This window comes from Crocodylus porosus, unplaced genomic scaffold (genome assembly GCF_001723895.1).
Source record: "Crocodylus porosus isolate Cpor-Errol unplaced genomic scaffold, CroPor_comp1, whole genome shotgun sequence".
NCBI classification, from domain to species: domain Eukaryota; kingdom Metazoa; phylum Chordata; order Crocodylia; family Crocodylidae; genus Crocodylus; species Crocodylus porosus.
Window position 1 is genome coordinate 32,397,830 of NW_017728910.1, and position 18,899 is coordinate 32,416,728.

The window sequence follows — 18,899 nt, forward strand, 5'->3', positions numbered from 1 at the left end:
TCGACACCACAGTCCCCCAGTTTCTTAATGAGAACAGGGTGAGAGACAGTGTCAAAAGCCTTCCAAAAGTCCAGAAAGACTATGTCCACTGCTACCCCTGCATCTAAGGATTTGGTGACCTGGTCGTAGAAGGCCACCAGGTTGGTCTGACAGGACCTGCCTCTAAGCAGGTGTTGGTCACCCCTAAGCATAAGCTCCCCTGCTGGCCCCTCGTGGACATGTGCCAGAATAATTCTCTCAAAAAGCTTACCCAGGATCGAGGTAAGAATAACTGGCCTATAGTTCCCTGAGTCCTCCTTCCTCCCTTTTTTGAAGATGGGAACCACTTTGGCCTTCTTCCAGTCCTCTGGCACCACAGCAGAGCACCACGAGTGCTCATACAACCATGCCAGGGGTCCCGCAATGACCTCAGCTAATTTCCTCAGCACTCTGGGGTGGAGACTGTCCGGAGCAGCTGATTTAAATACATCCAGTCCCTCCAGAAGTTCCCTGACTAGATCCTCCCTGACCCATGGCCTAGGTGCGCCTCCCCTGGGGCCTGAGGGGGGCTGATCTGGTCCCTGCTCGTGAAAATGGAAACAAAGAAGTCGTTGAATAGGTTAGCTTTGTCATCTGGTGTGATGACCAAATTTCCTAGCGTGTCTTGCAGGGACCCCACGTTACCCAGTACCTTCTTTTTGCCCCCTATGTATTTAAAAAAGGACTTCTTGTTGTCCTTAATCCGGGAAGCTAGTCCCAGTTCCATCTCTGCCTTGGCCTTCCTGACTGCCCGCCTGCATCCCCAAGCAACCGCAGCATAATCCTCCTTGGTGATGGCCCCTCCCTTCCATTGGGTGTACTCCTCCCTTTTAGCTAGAAGACATTCCCGGATGCTTTTGGTGAGCCAGGGGGCTTTTGTGCCCTCCTGTTCCCTTTGGGATTATCTCCCTTTGGGCTTGGAGGATTGTCTCCTTAAGGAGCCAGCACTTTTCTTGGACACCTGGCTCTCCTCTGGGACCTCAGTGTTTCCCCGACTATTCTCCTTAGCTCATTGAAGTCCACCATCCTGAAATCTAGGGCTGCTGCCTTGCTGCAGGCCTTTGCCTCTTTGCACTGGATGGTGAATTCCAGCAGGCGATGATCACTGTCGCCCAGGTGGTCAAGCACCTGCAGCCCCCTCTCCAGGTTGTCACCCATGGCTGGCACCAGGTCCAACAAGGCATCTCCCCTGGTGGGGCTGTGCACCTCCTGGGTTAGATGGAGGTCCTGCATTTGGGCTAGGAACCTACATGAGCGGTCAGATCTGGCTGACTGCTCTTACCAGCAGAGTCTGGAAAGTTCAGATCACCCATGATGACCACATCCTTTGACCTAACTACCTCCGAATTGGACAGATCTTCAAATTGGCCCCATCCCCCACTCACTCTCCCAGCCCCATCATTGGCTGCCCCAACCAGCCCCAGCTCTTTGGGAAAAAAAATGCCCCCAGTCACTGACTGCTGCCAGGTGTGGGGGGGCAATCCCCACTGCCCCATGCTGCCTAGGGGACTCTGTCACAAACCCCCATCCTCTACCCACACTTCCAACTCTTTAAAAAAAAAAAAAAAAGCCTACACTCACTGTCTCCTGCCAGGCAGTGGGGGAGGAATTTCCACTGCCCCCCACTGCATGGGGGGCTCTGCCATGAGCCCCCAGAAGCCCCTAGGCTGCTGCAGCAGCCAGTGTGTGCAGCACTTTTATTTATTTATTTATTTGTTTTAAAGAGAGGCAGGAGCTGGGGTGGGCAAGGCAGCCATGGTGGGGGCAGAGACAGTGGGTCAGGGGTGCTCAGGGGGGCTCAGGAAGCAGGCAGGGGTGGGGCCTAGTGGGGGTCCAGCTCCCCTCTTCCCCACCCCCTACTTAACAGCCCAGAGTTCGGGTCCAGCTCCCTGCAGCAGTGAGCAAGGACTGCCCAAATCTCCAAAACTCTCCAAATCTTTTCCAAATTGATTTGGAGAGCCTCAGTTGATTCAGACCTTTTAATTGGTCTCCTGATTCTATCAGATTCAGAGATTCAGCCATCAAATTGAGCTAAATCTTCTCTGAATTAGATCAGCACCAGAAGCTTCTCACAGCCCTACTATTCATTCCATCTCTTTGTTGAGTCAGGACTAGGATCATTAGTTTTAAGAAAAATGTGGAAATATTTATGCCTGGAAGACCTGGATTTTTTTGAAGCTAGAGACCTGTGGTAGAAACAAACTGTCTTTTCACTCCTCCTTTCAGGATTTACACATAAAAGCATCCACTTTGCTTCTAGTTCCTGTCTCAGACTGTATAAGAATGTATGCATAATATTTCCAGTAAAGAATGTAGGAGCAAGTAATTGTTAATAATAAATAATTTAAAAATAAATAAATAGGATTTAAGAATAAAGCTGATAGGAAAAAAATATACAAGGAGCAAAACTGTTAAGTGACCTTAAATGAACACCTGGTGAAAGAATACATTTTATCTGTATCAGTAGATTTTGCATTAACTCAAATGGCTTCTCAGGCACTTAGAGCTGCTGGTTTCCTTTTGACTTCAGATCCAGTGATAGGGCTATCCATTGTTATTCCTCATTGCCCTTCTTTCTTCTCACTATGGATATCATCATGAAATGGCCACTTCCACCTAGGCCTCTAATCACCTCTCTAACTATGCACATCAAGCCTCTGTCCAAATCTCATTGTTTTTTCCTACATATTCTCATTAATGCCCAGACTTTATTGTCTGTCCACACTGCTAAAACTGCTATCCAGGTTGTTTCCGTTGCCCATCTCATCAATTGTCACAGTTTTCCCCCCTTGTCTTACCTACCTGACACAATTTGCTCTCTTCAGCTTTCAAGAAGCTGAAGTGAACAACATCATCGTCATCAGTTTTCCTGGTGCTGTAATCAGCATGCAGCAGCTGGCATTGCCTCGGGCACTGCACAGCTGCCCAGGTTGTGGAGCACCCAGTTCCACCTCTGTGTTATTTTCTGCCAGAGATGAGATATGGAGCTAAGTGCAGGACTTACGTTGCAGAAAAAGAAAGGATTAAAATAGCTGTAAGCTGTCTCTTCACCTCCCTCACTCTCCAGATTGCATCCTAGTAAAAGTTACAGTAGCCACATATAGCTACCCTATGGGTCTGCAGCATGTTTGTTGCAGCCTTCCCCTCAACATGCCTCTCCTACTTCCGGCTCTTCCCCAGCATGCTTCCTATAATCTAAGTGCAGATAGTCAGAAATCCTGAGGCTGAATCAATTCAATCTTTGTAGGTTAGCCTGAGCTGCATAGATTGAACTGATAAGCAAGTGAACAGACATTCACTTTTGATTCTGCATGCCTGCAGTGGCCCAGGCCAGATGCCAGGGGGCACTAGAGCATACCCCCCTGCTGGCCTGGAGCAGACAGGTTGGGTCGAGGCTAGCCCCCGCACCTGGGAGGCAGGGGTTTGCAAGGGAGGTGCAAAGCATCCCGGGGTGCTGGGGGACTGAGAGTTAACTTGAATCTGGAGAGGATCTGGGACAGAAGCTCAATAAACCAGTTTAACCTAAATCAGTGAAGTCTGATAATACATCTATCCAGGTTTGTCTTAAACTGGTTTCAGCCATTTTGAAAGTGGTTTATGTGCACTGAATCTGTTGTGCTACAGATTTGAATCTGGTTTCCTAACACTTATACTGGTTTATGTGTAATTTTTGTCCCTAGCTATGGAGGGGACCTTGGAGGTCAGGCCTCTTGCAGATGCCAACTGTAGTGCCTGCATCAGGCAAATCCTCCCTGGCTAGTTTACACAGTACTTAGAGCTCCTATATACCCCCCTCTGGTCCTTCTACCGTGTGTAAATGTGTCAAAGCCAGAGTGCAGAGCTGATCTTAGCTATTAAGAATGCTGATAAACAGTGCATAATTTCTCATGTAAAGTTATCTTAATGTTCTGGCAATGCCACTACCCTTTTCTTGCCTACTTGAGATTGAGTGATATGATACAAAGAAACATCTCTCTCACATGACAATCTATTCTGCATCAGGTCTTTCACCATTTTTATTTTCTTTATTAGGGTTGATGTAGATCCAGATGAAGATCTGAAACCAGAAACTGCAGGTGAGGTAAGTGATAATGGCATACACTGGATGGGACTATGCTCAGTCTTGGACAGTGTGTATTTTTCAACACTAACATAGTCCCTGGATATCTTTAAAATGGGATCAGCTTCTCTATAACAAAGCAAGTACAAAATAATACAAGCTTTGAAATATTTAAAACTGTCTATTGTACAAGAGGCAGGGAAATGTCTTGGGCATGTATTTTTCACTATCACTGACATTGTGGGCTTTGTGGAACACATTATAAATAAATATTAAAACATGTTGAAATATTAGTAAATCCAAAGCTTCCATTAGCTATCACCTGCCATATTCCACATTCCTGGAGATGAAAGATTTCATAATAATGTTTAACTCCCTGGATTAACCAAAGGAAATACATATTATTCAGCATGGTAACTGTGGACATCAGGATAGGTCAAGTTTCTGAAAACATGCATTAAACATTTTTAATGTGTCAGTCTGAACATAAATTTTGGTTATAAACGTGTAAGTCATCAGGGAGGCTATTTAAGAAACTGCATATGCTCATCTCTAATTCCATTGTCCCTGCCATGTTCACTCTTTATGTATGAAAATATTTAAAATCCAGCATGGCCTGCATTTAAAAGGAAATCTTGTAAAGATATAGAAAGACACAATGCTGTTGTCAACAATCATATGGGAAAAAAGGGTGCGGGAGGAAGTTAACCTTGTCAGGTACAATGTTAAAAACAAGAAAAAGTAGAATTACAGTGACAATGACTTGGCCTTCACCTCTTACCCACAGCAATTTTCAAACTGTCCTCACTACTGAAATGCAAACACTGTTGAGTTACAACGTGGCAAATCCTTAATAAGGCTCAGAATAATTTAAGGCAAGAAACAAACAGAAATGCTCTATTCATTTAAAACTACAGGGAGAATTTTAGTAAACAGAATTTAGAAAGTTAGCTTAAAAAGGAGCAAGGTGCTGGTGAGCAAGTGTCAAAAGGAAATGAGGTATCCAACCCCCCGTGACATTTTAACTGAACTGAAATTTAAGTTGGGGGCCTAACACTCCTAAAACACCTTTTGATAATCCCATTCTAAAGTGACTAATCTAAGGAAAAGAGAACTAACCACATCCCTGGTTTTCCCTCTCATTCACAGTTGCATGTGTCAGTACAACGTTCCATTTCACCACTCCAGAATACTGGTTTATTAATGAGTTGTTACCTATTCCTTTAGCATGTAAGAGTTTGTCCAAATCTCCTGTCAAAGAAATAACAAGCAAACAAACAAACAGACAAGAGAAAGTACTGTATTTACTTAAATCCAAGATGAGGTTTTTTCCCTCCAGTCAGCCACATCTTGGATTTGGGTACTGGCCGGGGCAGTTGATCATTCAGCTTCAGCTTTGGCCCAGGCTTTGGACTGAATCTAGAACTAAGCTGCCACCTGCCCCAGACTGGAATGGCTTACTTGGTGGGGGAGGCAGCATGTATCTGGGGGAAAATGGGGGACCATATGGTTGGGGTGAGGGGTGGGATGAGTAATCTGTCTCCCCTATACCCTGTTTCCCCCACCTCTCACTCCCACCCCAGCTTCCCCCTCTCCCCCTTGCCTTCTGCTCTGATCCCTGTAGCCCAACTTGGGCAACTGCTGCTTCTCCCCAGCCAGGCTTGGCTGAGGCTGAGCCAGGCCCACACTGCTGCTGGCTTCCCTGAAGGAGCAGAGCTGAACAGAAGGTAAGGTAGGGGGAGTGAGTAAGGTTGGGGGAGGCTATGTGGGAGAGCAGGAGGTGGAGGAGGCAAGCTGCAGGGGGGGCAAGGGCTGGTTCCATGTATATAATCTAATTATTGGGAGGCTTGTCTTAAATTTAAAGTTTCAGTTAAATATGGTACTTTTTATGCAATATGCACTTGTGGAATTCCTTTTCATAGGAGTTTATAGAGGCAGATACTACAGCAAGTTTCAAAACAGGATAGATAAATTCACAGATGACAGAGCTATTAAACAGAACAGTAAGGGATATATTCTCTGACATCCCTAAACCAGGGGTTTTCAACCTTTTTAAGGAGTGTACTCCTGGTGGTGGTAAATGGCAGCAGCCACCATGGGCGGCTCCCCCCATATCCTGCATCCAGCTGACCAGGCAGCACCTGTGTGGCCCACAGAGGGGAGTCACTGCCCTTGTCCCTACCCAGCCCTGCTCATGGGAAGCAACAGTGTAGGATGGAGGGTGGCAGTGCTCTGTCCCCACCCCCCCATGCGTACCCCCTAGCACCTTTCCAAGTATTCCGGGTTAACAACCCCTGCCCTAAACCAATGACAGTGGATGCCAGGGAGGACATGACAGGGGACATATCACTCTAGATCAGTGATTCTAAAGCAGGGTTCTGTGGCAGCCTTTGAAGTGTGCCACTGGGAGAAAGGAGATAAGGTAAATGCAGGCTGGCTTCAAGGAGATAAGTGCAGACTCTTCCCTTCCAGCTTTTCCTTCTCCACTCCACACCCCCAGCTCACTGCAGCATGGGTTCTTCCTTACCAGCTGCTGCTCCTCATTCTCAGCCCCTCTTTAAGAAAGTCAACACTAAAATAAATATATTAGTTTTTTTAATGGGGTGTCACTTAGTTCACAAAAGTTATGGACAGTTGCCTTGAGTGTACAAGGCTGAGAACCACTGCTTTAGTTGCCATATTTCACGATGTATAAGTCAAGTTTTGAAGCCCAATTTTTAACTCTTAAAATTCAACGTTGACTTATACACTGTATCACCATCTCCTGTGAGCAGTGCTGGGCCCAGTGCTTGGCTGGCGTGGCCCAGGCAGCACCGGTTGCAGGGAACAGTGGTGTGCGAGCAAACAACACTGCCTTGCGAGCAGCACTGCCTGGGCTGTGCAAGTCAGGTGCTGAGCCTGGAGCTGCTTGCAGGAGATGGGGCAGCACCAGCCAAGCATTGAGCCTGGCCCTGTCTGCTGCAGACAGTGCTGCCAAGTGCTGAGCCAGGCTGCGCCAGCCAAGTGCCAAACCCAGCACCATTCACAGCAGATGGGGCCAGGCTTGGCATTCAGCTGGCACAGCCCAGGCAGCACCACTTGCAGGGCATGGGGGCATGCCAAGCAAGCACCAAGACTGTCTCTGTTCTCATCCCCATCCCCAGTGAGCAGTGCTGGGCTCAGCACTTGGCTGGCACAACCCCATCCCCCGTAAGCAACACTGCTTGGGCTGCACCAGCTGAGTACCAAGCCCAGTACCACTCACAACAGGAGGGGCTGGACTCAGCAGCACTGCTCACAGCAGACAGGGCCAGGCTCGGCGCTCGACTGGTATGGCTCCATCCCACCTGAGCGGTGCTAGGCTCGGCAGCCCAGGCAGCACCGCTCACAGGAGATGGGGCCATGCCGGCTGAGCCCAACTCTGTCCTCTGTGAGCAGTGCTGCAGCACGTGTCTATCCCCCTGTGCAGTGAAGGTATGCAGGGACCATTTTAAGTCAAAAAGTCATCCAAAAAGTTAGGTCAACTCATACACCAAATCTATGAAATTGCTAACTTTTTTAATCAGAAAAATGGGGTTGCCTTATACACCACATCAATCTTGTACACTGGAAATACAGTATTCCACGTTCATACACTTTTCCTCTAAAGCAGCTACTATTGCCACTGTCAGAGATAGGGGATGGGGATGGTCAGGCCGGTAAGGCATTTCTTATGTTATGTTTTTATGAACCATGTTCAGATTTGTCTCATATGCTTTTATAGCAAGACTGGGATCTTAGATCATATGCTCTTGAAATGTAATTAAGAAAGATACTATAATTCAGTAAAGTAATAACATGGAAATCAGCATTTTTCAGGTTTACAGCACTCTTGAACATGTCTTTTAGCATCAAAGATTGTACCACACAATATAAAAGTTATTTCACCTTTAATGTGCATCACTTGGGAAAATAGACCTATTTCTAGAAAAAGTGTATCTCTAGTTCTCCTTTTTTTCTGTTAAAAGTGAGGAAAATAAGTTCTGAATAACAATGTGTACCCAGTGGCCCAAGCTGTGTTTGTTAATTAACACCTAGTTTTGTTGACAGAACTCAGCAGTACAATAGAATAGGTGTGATATAAATACAATGAATTTCATGCCCTGTCATGTCTAAATCAGCATCCTCTATTGTTAAATATTTTTACCTAGAAAAGTAGGTTTTTTTCATTCTGACTTCTTATCTGTGTGTTTCATTTCTTTGGCTTTCTCTTTTTTTCCTTTTTTTCCATGTTTTCACATTTATTTTTATTTCAACCTCTTTTCCTTCTCTTTCTACTATTTCTTCTTTTCATTATAGTAGTCATGGTTATTTACCTTTCAAAGTCTTTTTTAGGATTTTTTTCATTCACATATTTTCTTTCCTTTTTTGTTTTTCCTTTTCCTTCTCTTGCACAGCTTTCATTGTGAGGGGTTTTTTTTTTCCTTTTAATCCATCTTTCATGTTCACACTTGGTTTTCTTCATAGACTTGCTATCAACTATTTCACACTACACAATGGTGTTTTTCTTTTTGGACATGACTTACATTTAAATAGCATCTTCAACCTGAAAAAAACTTTAAAGTACTTGACAGTTCCATGGGATATGTTGCAACATGAAGCACCTCTGGGTTTGTAGGTGACAACCATCCACAACAGAAAAGTTTTGGCTAAGAAGGTCAGGACAAGCCAATCCATACAATTATGAAAATAATTATATATATGATTTCCAAGCTGGATAGATAAAACCTTAGAGTTTTTTTAAAGTTCTCAACTAAACAATGTACAAACATAGTGTTGAATGGAGTTTATTTTATCAAAAGAGTAATTCTAACTGTGGAATTCCAGCCATAGTTGGAACTGAAGCCTAGGAATCAGATTTTCAAACCAGGTGTTCATAAAGGATTGTTTCATCAACTACTTATAAGAGAGACACATGATGGAGTACTCTAAGAAACACAGCCTTGAGAAGGGCCTAGTTAGAAAATAAGATCTGAAGGGAACTCATGGATCATAGAGTCCAGCCCCCTGCACGGATTCAGGTTGCGTTATCCCTAAGCCATCCCTGATACATGACCTTTTTGAAAACCTCCAGTGAGGGAGACATCACAACTTTGCTAGGCAGTTTTGTTCCATTGCCATACTGCTTTTATAGTTTGGAAGCATTTCCTGAGATTTATCCTAAATCTGCTTTGGTGCAATCTAAACCTATTGCCTCTATGTTCCCTATAGCAAGGGAGCAGCATGTTTCTTTGATTTCTTTATGCCAATATTTCAAACACTTGCTAACTGCTGTCATGTCACCACTTAACATATCTGATTCCTTATAATGCGCTGCCCAAGCCTGGACACAGTCATCTAGCTGAAGCTTAACAAGCGTCAAATACAAAAGTATTGTTACCTCCCATGTCTTGCACACAAAGCTCCTGTTAATACACCGCAAAATGACATTCGCTTTTCTTAAGAGAGCCTCATATTACTATCTCATATAATCCACTGTAAACCCCACATCATTTTCAGCAGTGCTACTGCCAAACCAGTTATCTCCCATTCCATGTTCATGCATTTGGTTTTAATTCCTTATATCCATTGCCTTACATTTATCTTTGTTTATTTTCATTTTTTCGTCTATTGCCCAGTTCTCAAATTTAGCCACATTTCTTTGGATTTTAATCCTGTCTTCCAGTGTTTGTAACCTCTCCAAAGTTTGTCATCTGCAGATATGATCAATATAGTATCTATGTTTGCATCCAAGTCATTAATCAAAATGTTAAACAGCACTGGCCCTGGGGCAGATCTCAATGGAATGCCAGTTGAGACCTCCTGCCAGTTTGACACTGATCTGTTTACAGTCTTTGCCTGTGGTTATTCAAACAATTACGTATCTACCTAAAGGTAGTTCTGTCTAGCTCATGTTTCACCAGTTTAATGAAAATGGCACAGGGAATTCTGTCAAAAGCCTTACTAAAGTTCATTGTATTCCACAAACTGGGTACGACACACAACCCTGACACCTCCATCCTCCAAGTATTTTGTAAATGATTTCTTTTGTCTTTGTTTTAATAATTATCTATCATAATTGCCCAGGTATTGAATTCAGGCTAACCAGTCTATAATTCCTTAGTACTCCTCCCACCAACCCATTGTTAAAGATGGGCATTATGTTAGCCCTTCACCAGTCTTCTGGTGCATCGCTCATCTAAGAGTTTGTAAATATTATTGCCATTGGCTCTGAGACTTCTTCAGCTAGTTCCTTCAGCATCCTGGGCTGAATTTTGGCAGGACCTACTGACTTGAATAAATTCAAGCTTTTCAAAAGTGGTGGGTGGGTGTTTGTGTGTAGCAAAGTAGGAAGAGTGGATTACTGTCTTCTTCATCGACTAATGGCTCACCTTCTCTGCTGACAAAAGGAACCAGTTTCCCTAGTCTGTTTTTTGCCTTTGTTTTCCTGATTTTATTCCTACATGTTCACATTTGTCCTTTGTGTACGTCCTTTGTGATGCATCCTTTGTTCCAGGTTGGGTGTATTGCTTGCAAGGGATAGAAAGGCTGCAACTCTCCTCTTATATCTTTTACAAAGAGCTGATCAAAACTGCAGTTCTTGCTCTTGCATCAGAAGGGCAGTTCTCTGTTAGCAGAACCAGCTGCTCCCTATTGCTCTCAGAATTGCATGCCTGAAATAACATATTAATGGTACAGACAGTGTGAGAGCTGATGGCATTGTATTACCTTGTGCCATCAGTCTGTTGTCTAACGTGCCATTGTCAAACATGCCTTTGTTGCTACCAAGTTGTTTTGAGTTTTGCCTGCCTTTTTTGTGGCAGAATCCTATGCAGCTATCTACATTTTGTAGCCTTGATGCACTTTGATTGTAGGATGGATGAGGGTGCAGCTAAGTTTACTTCAGACCGGAGTGTTCTTTCTATTTTAGCTTTCATTGATTTTATTTATATAAAACATAACCCTGACAATCGTTAATAGTTAACATGTTAGATGCCTAATTTTTAGTGGAAACCACATCCCCAAATTAAGAACTAAAGGTCAAGTCTTCAAAGGTCTTTAGGCTACTGAATTCCACTTTGAAATCAGTACAACTGTTAAAATTAATTAGACAGGCTCTTGAGAGGAAATTAAGCACCTTTGCGGATCTGAGCCCTAGGCACACTAAGCAATGTGTGGAGAGAGCAAAGTGCCTAAGAATGAGATCCGCAGAAGACAGCAAACTGAGAGGGTCCATGACAGCCACTAGGAACTCCTGAAAACTAGGATGTGTGCCTTATGCTGATTAGAGCAGTTAGCATGGATTCACCAAGGGCAAGCCATGCCGAACCAGCCTAATTGCCTTCCATTATGTGATGACTGGCTTTGTGAATGTGGGAAGGCCAGTGGATGTGGTATACCTTGATTTTAGCAAGGCTTTTGATATGGTCTCCCACAACATTATTACAGGCAAACTAAGGAAGTATGGGCTGGATGAATGGACTGTAAGGAGGATAGAAAACTGGGTGGAGCATCCAGCCCAGAGGGTAGTAATCAATGTCCCAATGTCTAGTTGGCAGCCAGTATCAATTAGACTGCCCCAGGGGTCGGTCTTGGGGCCAGTTTTGTTCAATGTCTTCATCAGGATGACCACCAGTATCTGGGGGAACGTTTGTTCACCAGAGTGCCCCAAGGGATGACGAGGTCAAATGGTTTTAAACTACTGCAAGACTGTTTCAGGCTGGACATAAGGAAGAATTTCTTTACTGTCTGAGCCCCAAGGTCTGAAACAGCCTGCCATTGGAGGTGGTTCAAGCACCTACATTGAACACCTTCAAGAGCAAATTGGATGCTTATCTTGCTGGGATCCTATGACCCCAGCTGACTTCCTGTCCTTCGGGCTGGGGGGCTGGACTCAATGATCTTCCGAGGTCCCTTCCAGCCCTAATGTCTATGAAATCTATGAAACCAGTACCTGGAAGATGGCATACAGTGCACCCTCAGCAAGTCTGCAGATAACACCAAGCTGGGGGAGTAGTAGATTCACTGGAGGGTAGGGCTTAGGATTCAGAGTGACCTAGACAAATTGGAGGATTGGGACAAAAGAAATCTCTTGAGGTTCAACAAGGACAAGTGCAAAGTCCTGCATTTAGGAAAGAACAATCCCATGCACCAGTACAGGCCAGGGGCTGACTGGCTGGGCAGCAGCTCTGCAGAAAAGGACCTAGGTGTTACAGTGGACAATAAGCTGAATATGAGTCAGCAGTGTGTCCTTGTTGCCAAGAAGGCTAGCAGCACACTTGGCTGCATTGGCAGGTATGTTGCCAGCAGGTCAAGGGAAGTGATTATTCCCCTGTATTCTGCACTTGTGAGACCACATCTGGAGTACTATGTTCAGTTTTGGGACCCCCTCTACAGAAAGCATGTGGGAAGAGAGGCCAGTGGACGGCAGCAAAAATGGTTTGGGGGCTGGGACACATGACTTCTGAAAAGAGGCTGAGGGAAGTGGGCTTATTTAGTTTGGAGAAGACAAGACTGAGAGGAAATTTAGTAGCAGCCTTCAACTATCTGAAGGGAGGTTTGAAAAAGGATGGAGCTAGACTGTTCTTAGTAGTGGCAGATGACATAACTAACAGCAATGGTCTCAAGTTGCAGCAAAGGAAGTTTAAGTTAGATATTAGGAAGAATTTTCTCACTAGGAGGGTAGTAAAACTCTGGAACAGTTTATCCAGAGAGACAGTGGACTCTTCATCCTGGGAGGTTTTCAAGACCCAGCCAAAGCTTTGTTAGGGGAGTTGGACTAGATCAGGGGTTTTCAAACTTTTTGAATTGGTGTACCCCCAGTGGCCAGACAGGGGGAGGGGGGACATGCAGCCAAATGCAGAGTGGTGGCAGCCACCACGTGTGATCTTCCCCTGCCCCCTGGTTTTATGCACCACCTCTTTGAGACCATATTCACCTAGGCTTCAAGGAAGCACCTCTCTCACCTAGTTGCATTAGAATTTCACAAACCTAAATCCATGCCTATACCAGTCCTTTCTTACAATAACACAGATGTCAGGGCAGATGAACCCAAGTATCCAATATCTCAATGGTCAGAGCACTCAACCACTAAGTTCAGCTACTTCCTCTGCCTGATGAGATGTGAACCTGCATCTTGCATGATTGCTCTAATCTAGAAGCTATACACTATTCTAATGAAAGTACCTTGCAGTTCTTCCTCTTGAAGCTGCTGCACTTTGCACTAAATAATTTAAATACTATTTGAGAGAGAGAGCGTGCAAGCAAGTGAACATGTGACACAGTAGCCAAATGGTCAGAGCATTAGCCTGTAAGGAGGGGGTAAGTGGCCACATTACAGTCCCTGCTCCAATACACTTAAAATAATTGAGTCTAATTAGTTCAGGAGTGGAACCAAGGTCTCTTCCCATAGGCAGATATAGGCCTTTTGTCTGTTATCACTGTCTTGGTTTCAGAGTCCGGACCTGTCATCCGGACCTCAGAATGCACCTGCCCAGAGCTGCTTTTCCCCAAATACATGTATTTTTGGTCCTTGTTGCATAAGCAGAACATACAATAGACTAATTCTTGGGCCAACAACCTTTTCAAGCTGCCAGCAGGAACAACCAGGTTCCAGTCCAACGTGAGCTGGGTGGCTTTGGCAGCACATGAGCAGTGAGGGGTTTTGCCTCTACCCATGCCAGAACCAGGCAGGTGGGAGCAACTCCCACATCCCTGCCACTTTTCCCAGTCCCCGCGCCCCAGCTGTGACATGAGTCCCAGCAGCTTCCAGCCAGAGGAGAACTGCACTGGGACCGGGCAGCTGGGAACTGTACCCAGGCTGCTGCAGCTGCTTTTTCCCAGCCTGTCCCCTCTCCCCATTCTCCAGCTGCAGCATGAGCACAGCTTCCAGCCAGTAGGGGACTGTGCTGGGTCTGGGCAGCTGGAAGCTACATCCACGCTGCTGCCACTTCAGCCATGGTTCAGTTCCCCACTGGCTGGAAGCTGCACCTGCACTGCAGCTGGGAAGCAAGGAGTGGGGAGAAGTGGCTGATGCAGGCACAGCTTCCAGCTGCCAACCCCCGGCATGAGTGTGGGCAGAAGCAAAGTCTCCTGGCTCCATAGGCTGAATCTGGCCCAGAGGCTGTATGTTGCTGACCCTGAACTATTATGCAGAATTATTCATGGGCTTTCATAACTCGGTTCTGACTGGTCATCAGATGTAAAAATAAAGTAATGCAGTCAGTCTATTGCAGTAGCATATGTACTGAGAATATAAAAACAAAAAGCTAATTATGATAACTATGGCCATGTCCAGACAAGCACAGATGTGAGTATATGGTGCTGCAGACCCATCTGTGGTGCCACACACTGCACATGCAGGCATTCCCCATGCTGCTGCCTTGCAGTGTGGGGAGGGGTTGATCCCAGGAGATCCTGGGGTCAAAAAACCCAAGCCAAAGAAAAGCAGAGTGATGTGCATGGCGGCAGTGGATGCTGCCCAGAACCCGAGCCTGGCTAGCCAGAGTCATGCTCCAGCTGCCAGCCAGGCTTCCTGTTACAGCTACAGCCCTGGAAGGCCCCCAGGTAAGGCTGCTGGAGCCAGCACAGTTGCTGGCCCCAGCCTCCCCTACCCCACCCAGGGTTGCCTGCCATGCACATGGCATTGGCGTTCCCTGGGGACAAGTAGCAGCAGCACAAGGTATGCCACTACTATTTGTCCCCAGGGAAACAAACGTCCATGCTCATCTGGATGCACCCATGAGTACAGGATAAGTAATAAAGGGAACTGATGGACAGGATCTCTTGGGAGGCCAGTCTGAAGGGGAAAGAATTCTAGGAGAGCGGATTGTATTTTAAGGAAACCTCGCTGAGGGTGCAAGAATGAAAAATTCCAATGTGTAGTAAGACTAGCAAGTACATCAGAAGACCAGCCTGGCTTAGTTGGGAGCTCTTCAGCAAGCTACAAAACAAAAAGAAAGCTTACAAGAAGTGAAAACCTGGATAAATGACTAGGGAGGAGTATGACAGCATTCAGGGATGAAATCAGAAAAGCCAAAGTGCAGTTGGAGTTGCAGCTAGCAAGGGAATTGAAGGGTAACAAGAAGGGTTTCTATAAGTATGCCAGCAACAAGAGGAAGATCAGGGAAAGTGTGTCCCCCTTATTGAATGGGAAAGCCAACCTAGTGACAGATAATGTGGAAAAGGCTGAAGTGCTCAATGCTGTTTTTCACTTGTCTTCACAGGCAAGGTCAGCTCCCAAACTACTGCACCTGGTAGCGCAGTTTGCGAAGAAGTGGAGCAGCCAACAGTGTTGAAAGAACAGGTTAGGGACTATTTAGAAAAGTTGGATGTGTACAAGTTTATGGGGCCAGATGGGATGCACCTGAGAGTGATGAGATAGTTGGCCAATGTGGTTATTTCATAGACATTAGGGCTGGAAGGGACCTCGGAAGATCATCGAGTCCAGCCCCCACCCAAAGGGCAAAAGCTGCTAGCCATTTTCTTTGAAAACTTGTGGCATTTGGGACAGGTCCCAGATGATTGAAAAAGGGCAAATATAGTGCCTATCTTAAGAAAGGGAAGAAGAAGGGTCTGGGGAACAGCCTCACCTCAGTCCCTGGAAAAATCATGGGGCACATCCTCAAGGAATCCATTTCTGAGCACTTGGAGGAGAAGAAGGTGATTAAGAAGTTAGCATGGATTCACTAGGGGCAAGTCATGCCTGACCAACCTGATTGCCTTCTGTGATGAGATGACTGGCTGTGTGGATGTGGGGAGACCAGTGGATGTGGTATACCTTGACTTTAGCAAGACTTTTGATACAGTCACCCACAACATTCTTCCCATAAGCTAAGGAAATATGGGCTGAATGAATTAGCTGTAAGGCAAACAGAAAATGGGCTGGAACATCAGGATCAAAGGGTAGTAATCAATAGCTCAATGTCTGTCTGTCTGGCAGTCAGTATTAAGTGGAGTGCCCTATGGGTCAGTCCTGGGGCTGGTTTAGTTCAATATCTGCATCAGTGACCTAGAAGATGGGATGGAGTGCTCCCTCAGCAAATTTGCAGATGGAGGATTGCACCAAAAAAAGAATCATATGAGACTCAATAAGGACAAGCATAAAGTCCTGCACTTAGGATGAAACAATCCCATGCACCAGTACAGGCTGGAGATTGACTGGCTAAGTAGCTGCTCTGCAGAAAAGATCCTGTGGGTTACAGTGGACAATAAGCTGAATATGAGCCAACAGTGTGCCCTTTTACCTCAGTCTTCACAGGTATACTGGGCTGCATTAGTAGAAGTGTTGCTAGTAGATCAAGGGCAGTGATGAGGTGAGGCCACATCTGGAGGGCAGTGATGGCAGTGGTGAGGCCACATCTGGAGTATTGTGTACAGTTTTGGGGCCCCCCACTACAGAAAGGATGTAGATAAATTGGACAGAGTCCAGTGGAAGGCAATGAAAATAGTTAGAGGGCTGGGGCATATGACTTCTGAGAGGCTGAAGGAACTGGACTTATTCAGTCTGGAGAAAAGAAGGTTGAGAGGAGATTTAATAACAGCTATCAATTACCCGCAGGGTGGTTCTGAAGAGCATGGAGCTAGACTGTTCCCAGTGGTGGCAGAGAACAGAACAAGGAGCAATGGTCTTAAGTTGAAGCAAGGCAAGTTTAGGTTAGATATCAGGTAAAAAAAACCTCTCACTAGGTGGGTAGTAAAGTACTGGAACAGGTTACCCATAGAGGCTGTGGAATCTCCATCCTTGGAGGTTTTTGAGACCTGGCTAGACAAAGCATGGGCTGGGATGATCTAGTTGGGGATGGTCTTGCTTTGAACATGGGATTTGGGCTAGATGACCTCCCAAGGTCCCTTCCAACCCCAATTTTCTGTGATTCCATGAGAGTTTACCCATGCTTATATAATGTAATGAACTTTAATTTCAAAGGGATGATATCCATGGATGGATAACTGGCTTTTTGGGGTTCTTCTGAGACCTATATCACACCTACAGCATTTTTCTAAAATACTTCCAGAATGTCTATTTGGCCTTATCATCTCTCTGTGGAGAACCATATAGCAGGAGTGCTGATATACATAAACTAGCAGAAAAAGAACTCTCATCAACCACCTTTTGTTCAGTAGGAAATTAATTAGACCATAGTTTAAAATTGCTACTATTAAAGTTTTCTCTCTCTCTTGTAGTAGACTGGCTTTGCACGTCAGTTTAATGACATGGTCAGTTTAATGATATGGTTGCCCAATTCTACATTCCCCACCAATTCTTCCCTGTTTGTGAGCAGCAGGTCAAGAGCATGGCCTCTAGCTGGCCTCTTCAATACTTTCACCAGGAAGTTGTCCCCAGCACTCTCCACAACCTCCTGGATTGCCTGTTCATTGCTGTATTGCCATCCCCGCAGATGGCAGGGTGACTGAAGTCCCCTCAGGAGAACGAGGCCTGTGATTGAGAAGCTTCCACTAGCTGATCCACTTCCTCCTCCTGGTCTGGTGGTCTATAACAGACATCCACTGTGATATCACCTTGTTGCTCTCCCTTCTCACCCTAACCCAGAGATTTTCAACAGGCCTATCTCCAGTTTCATACTGTACCTCTAAGCCATCATCCAGCTTTTTTACATTAAATGCAACCCCTCCTCTTCTCCCCTGCTTGCCCACTTTAAACCCATCCATGAGAGTGATGCAATCATGCAAGCTACCCCACCCAAGTCTCTCTTATTCCAGTCACAACATAGTTCTGTGACTGTGCAATGACTTCTAGTTCTTCCTCCTGGTTTCCCAGGCTCCATGCATTCTTGCAGAGATACCTGAGGTAACTATATGATTACCCTACTTTCTCAGAAAAAGTGAGGAGGCCTCACCTATTGCTCCCTCCTGCTTGTGCTTTCTCCATGTCACTCACTTCCTCACTTACCTCAGGGCTTTGATCTCCACCCCCTGGTGAACCTAGTTTAAGGTCCTCCTCACTGTTAGCAAGTCTGTCTGCAAACATGTTCTTCCCTCTCTTTGTCAGGTGGGTTCCATCTTCTCCTACCAGTCCTTTTTGTTGGAACAACCTCCTATGGCTGAAGAAGCCAAAGCCCTGCTGGGCTCTCTGTGCAGCCATGAATTGATCTGCAGGATGCATCCACTTCTGCCTGGGCCCTTCACCTTAACTGGAAGGATCAAGGAAAATACCACCTAAATATTATCATTCTACGTTTATATACTTATATTTTTTTAAAGAAAGTACAGACTTTTTATGGGGATAAAATAATGAAAGAAGTTCAAAGACAGCCCCGTAATAGGAAAGTAGAGTTGTGGCATTTTCCTAAATGAGACCATAGGGAATGAGTTGAATTGGGAGCATCTGCCTAGATCAAAGTTTTTAGTCAGTGTATTAAAACAAATTAATATTTTCTAATTCCAGGACAAAATTCTAGCAGGAACAAACCAGTTGCAATAATATCTATCTCCTTCACCCTTGCACCCAGAACCCTGTAATCACTTTTGATCTGCTCAGGGTCACCACTGGCAGGATCATTGGTGCCCATGTGAGCAGCATGGGGTAGTAACCAGAGGGTTGAATGAGTCTTGGTAGCCCCCTGTGACATCTCAGATCAGGGTTTCAGGCATGCAGCAGACAACAAGCCAGGCCAGCAGATGGATGCCTCCATCCCCACAGAAGGGTGTCTCCAACCACCACCACCACCTGCGAGCAGCTGTAGCGTGGGGCCCCAGCCCTGGGGTGGGGGAGGGGCCATTTTTCTCTGAAATCAGCACCAGCTTGTAATCCACCCTGCTGCCAGCCTGAGCCCTAAGCCGGCTCCAGGCTCGCCTGTTGGGGCTG

At 45.6% G+C, this 18,899-nt stretch overlaps 1 protein-coding gene across 1 annotated transcript in view; it reads left to right on the plus strand.

Moving 5' to 3' along the window:
* SLC9A9 (solute carrier family 9 member A9) overlaps window positions 1–18,899 on the plus strand; it is a 416,256-nt gene that overhangs the window by 294,690 nt on the left and 102,667 nt on the right. The window contains exon 13 of the mRNA XM_019532963.1: window positions 4,051–4,099. Within this exon, the coding sequence (XP_019388508.1) occupies window positions 4,051–4,099 (49 nt within the window). The remainder of the gene's footprint in view (window positions 1–4,050; window positions 4,100–18,899) is intronic.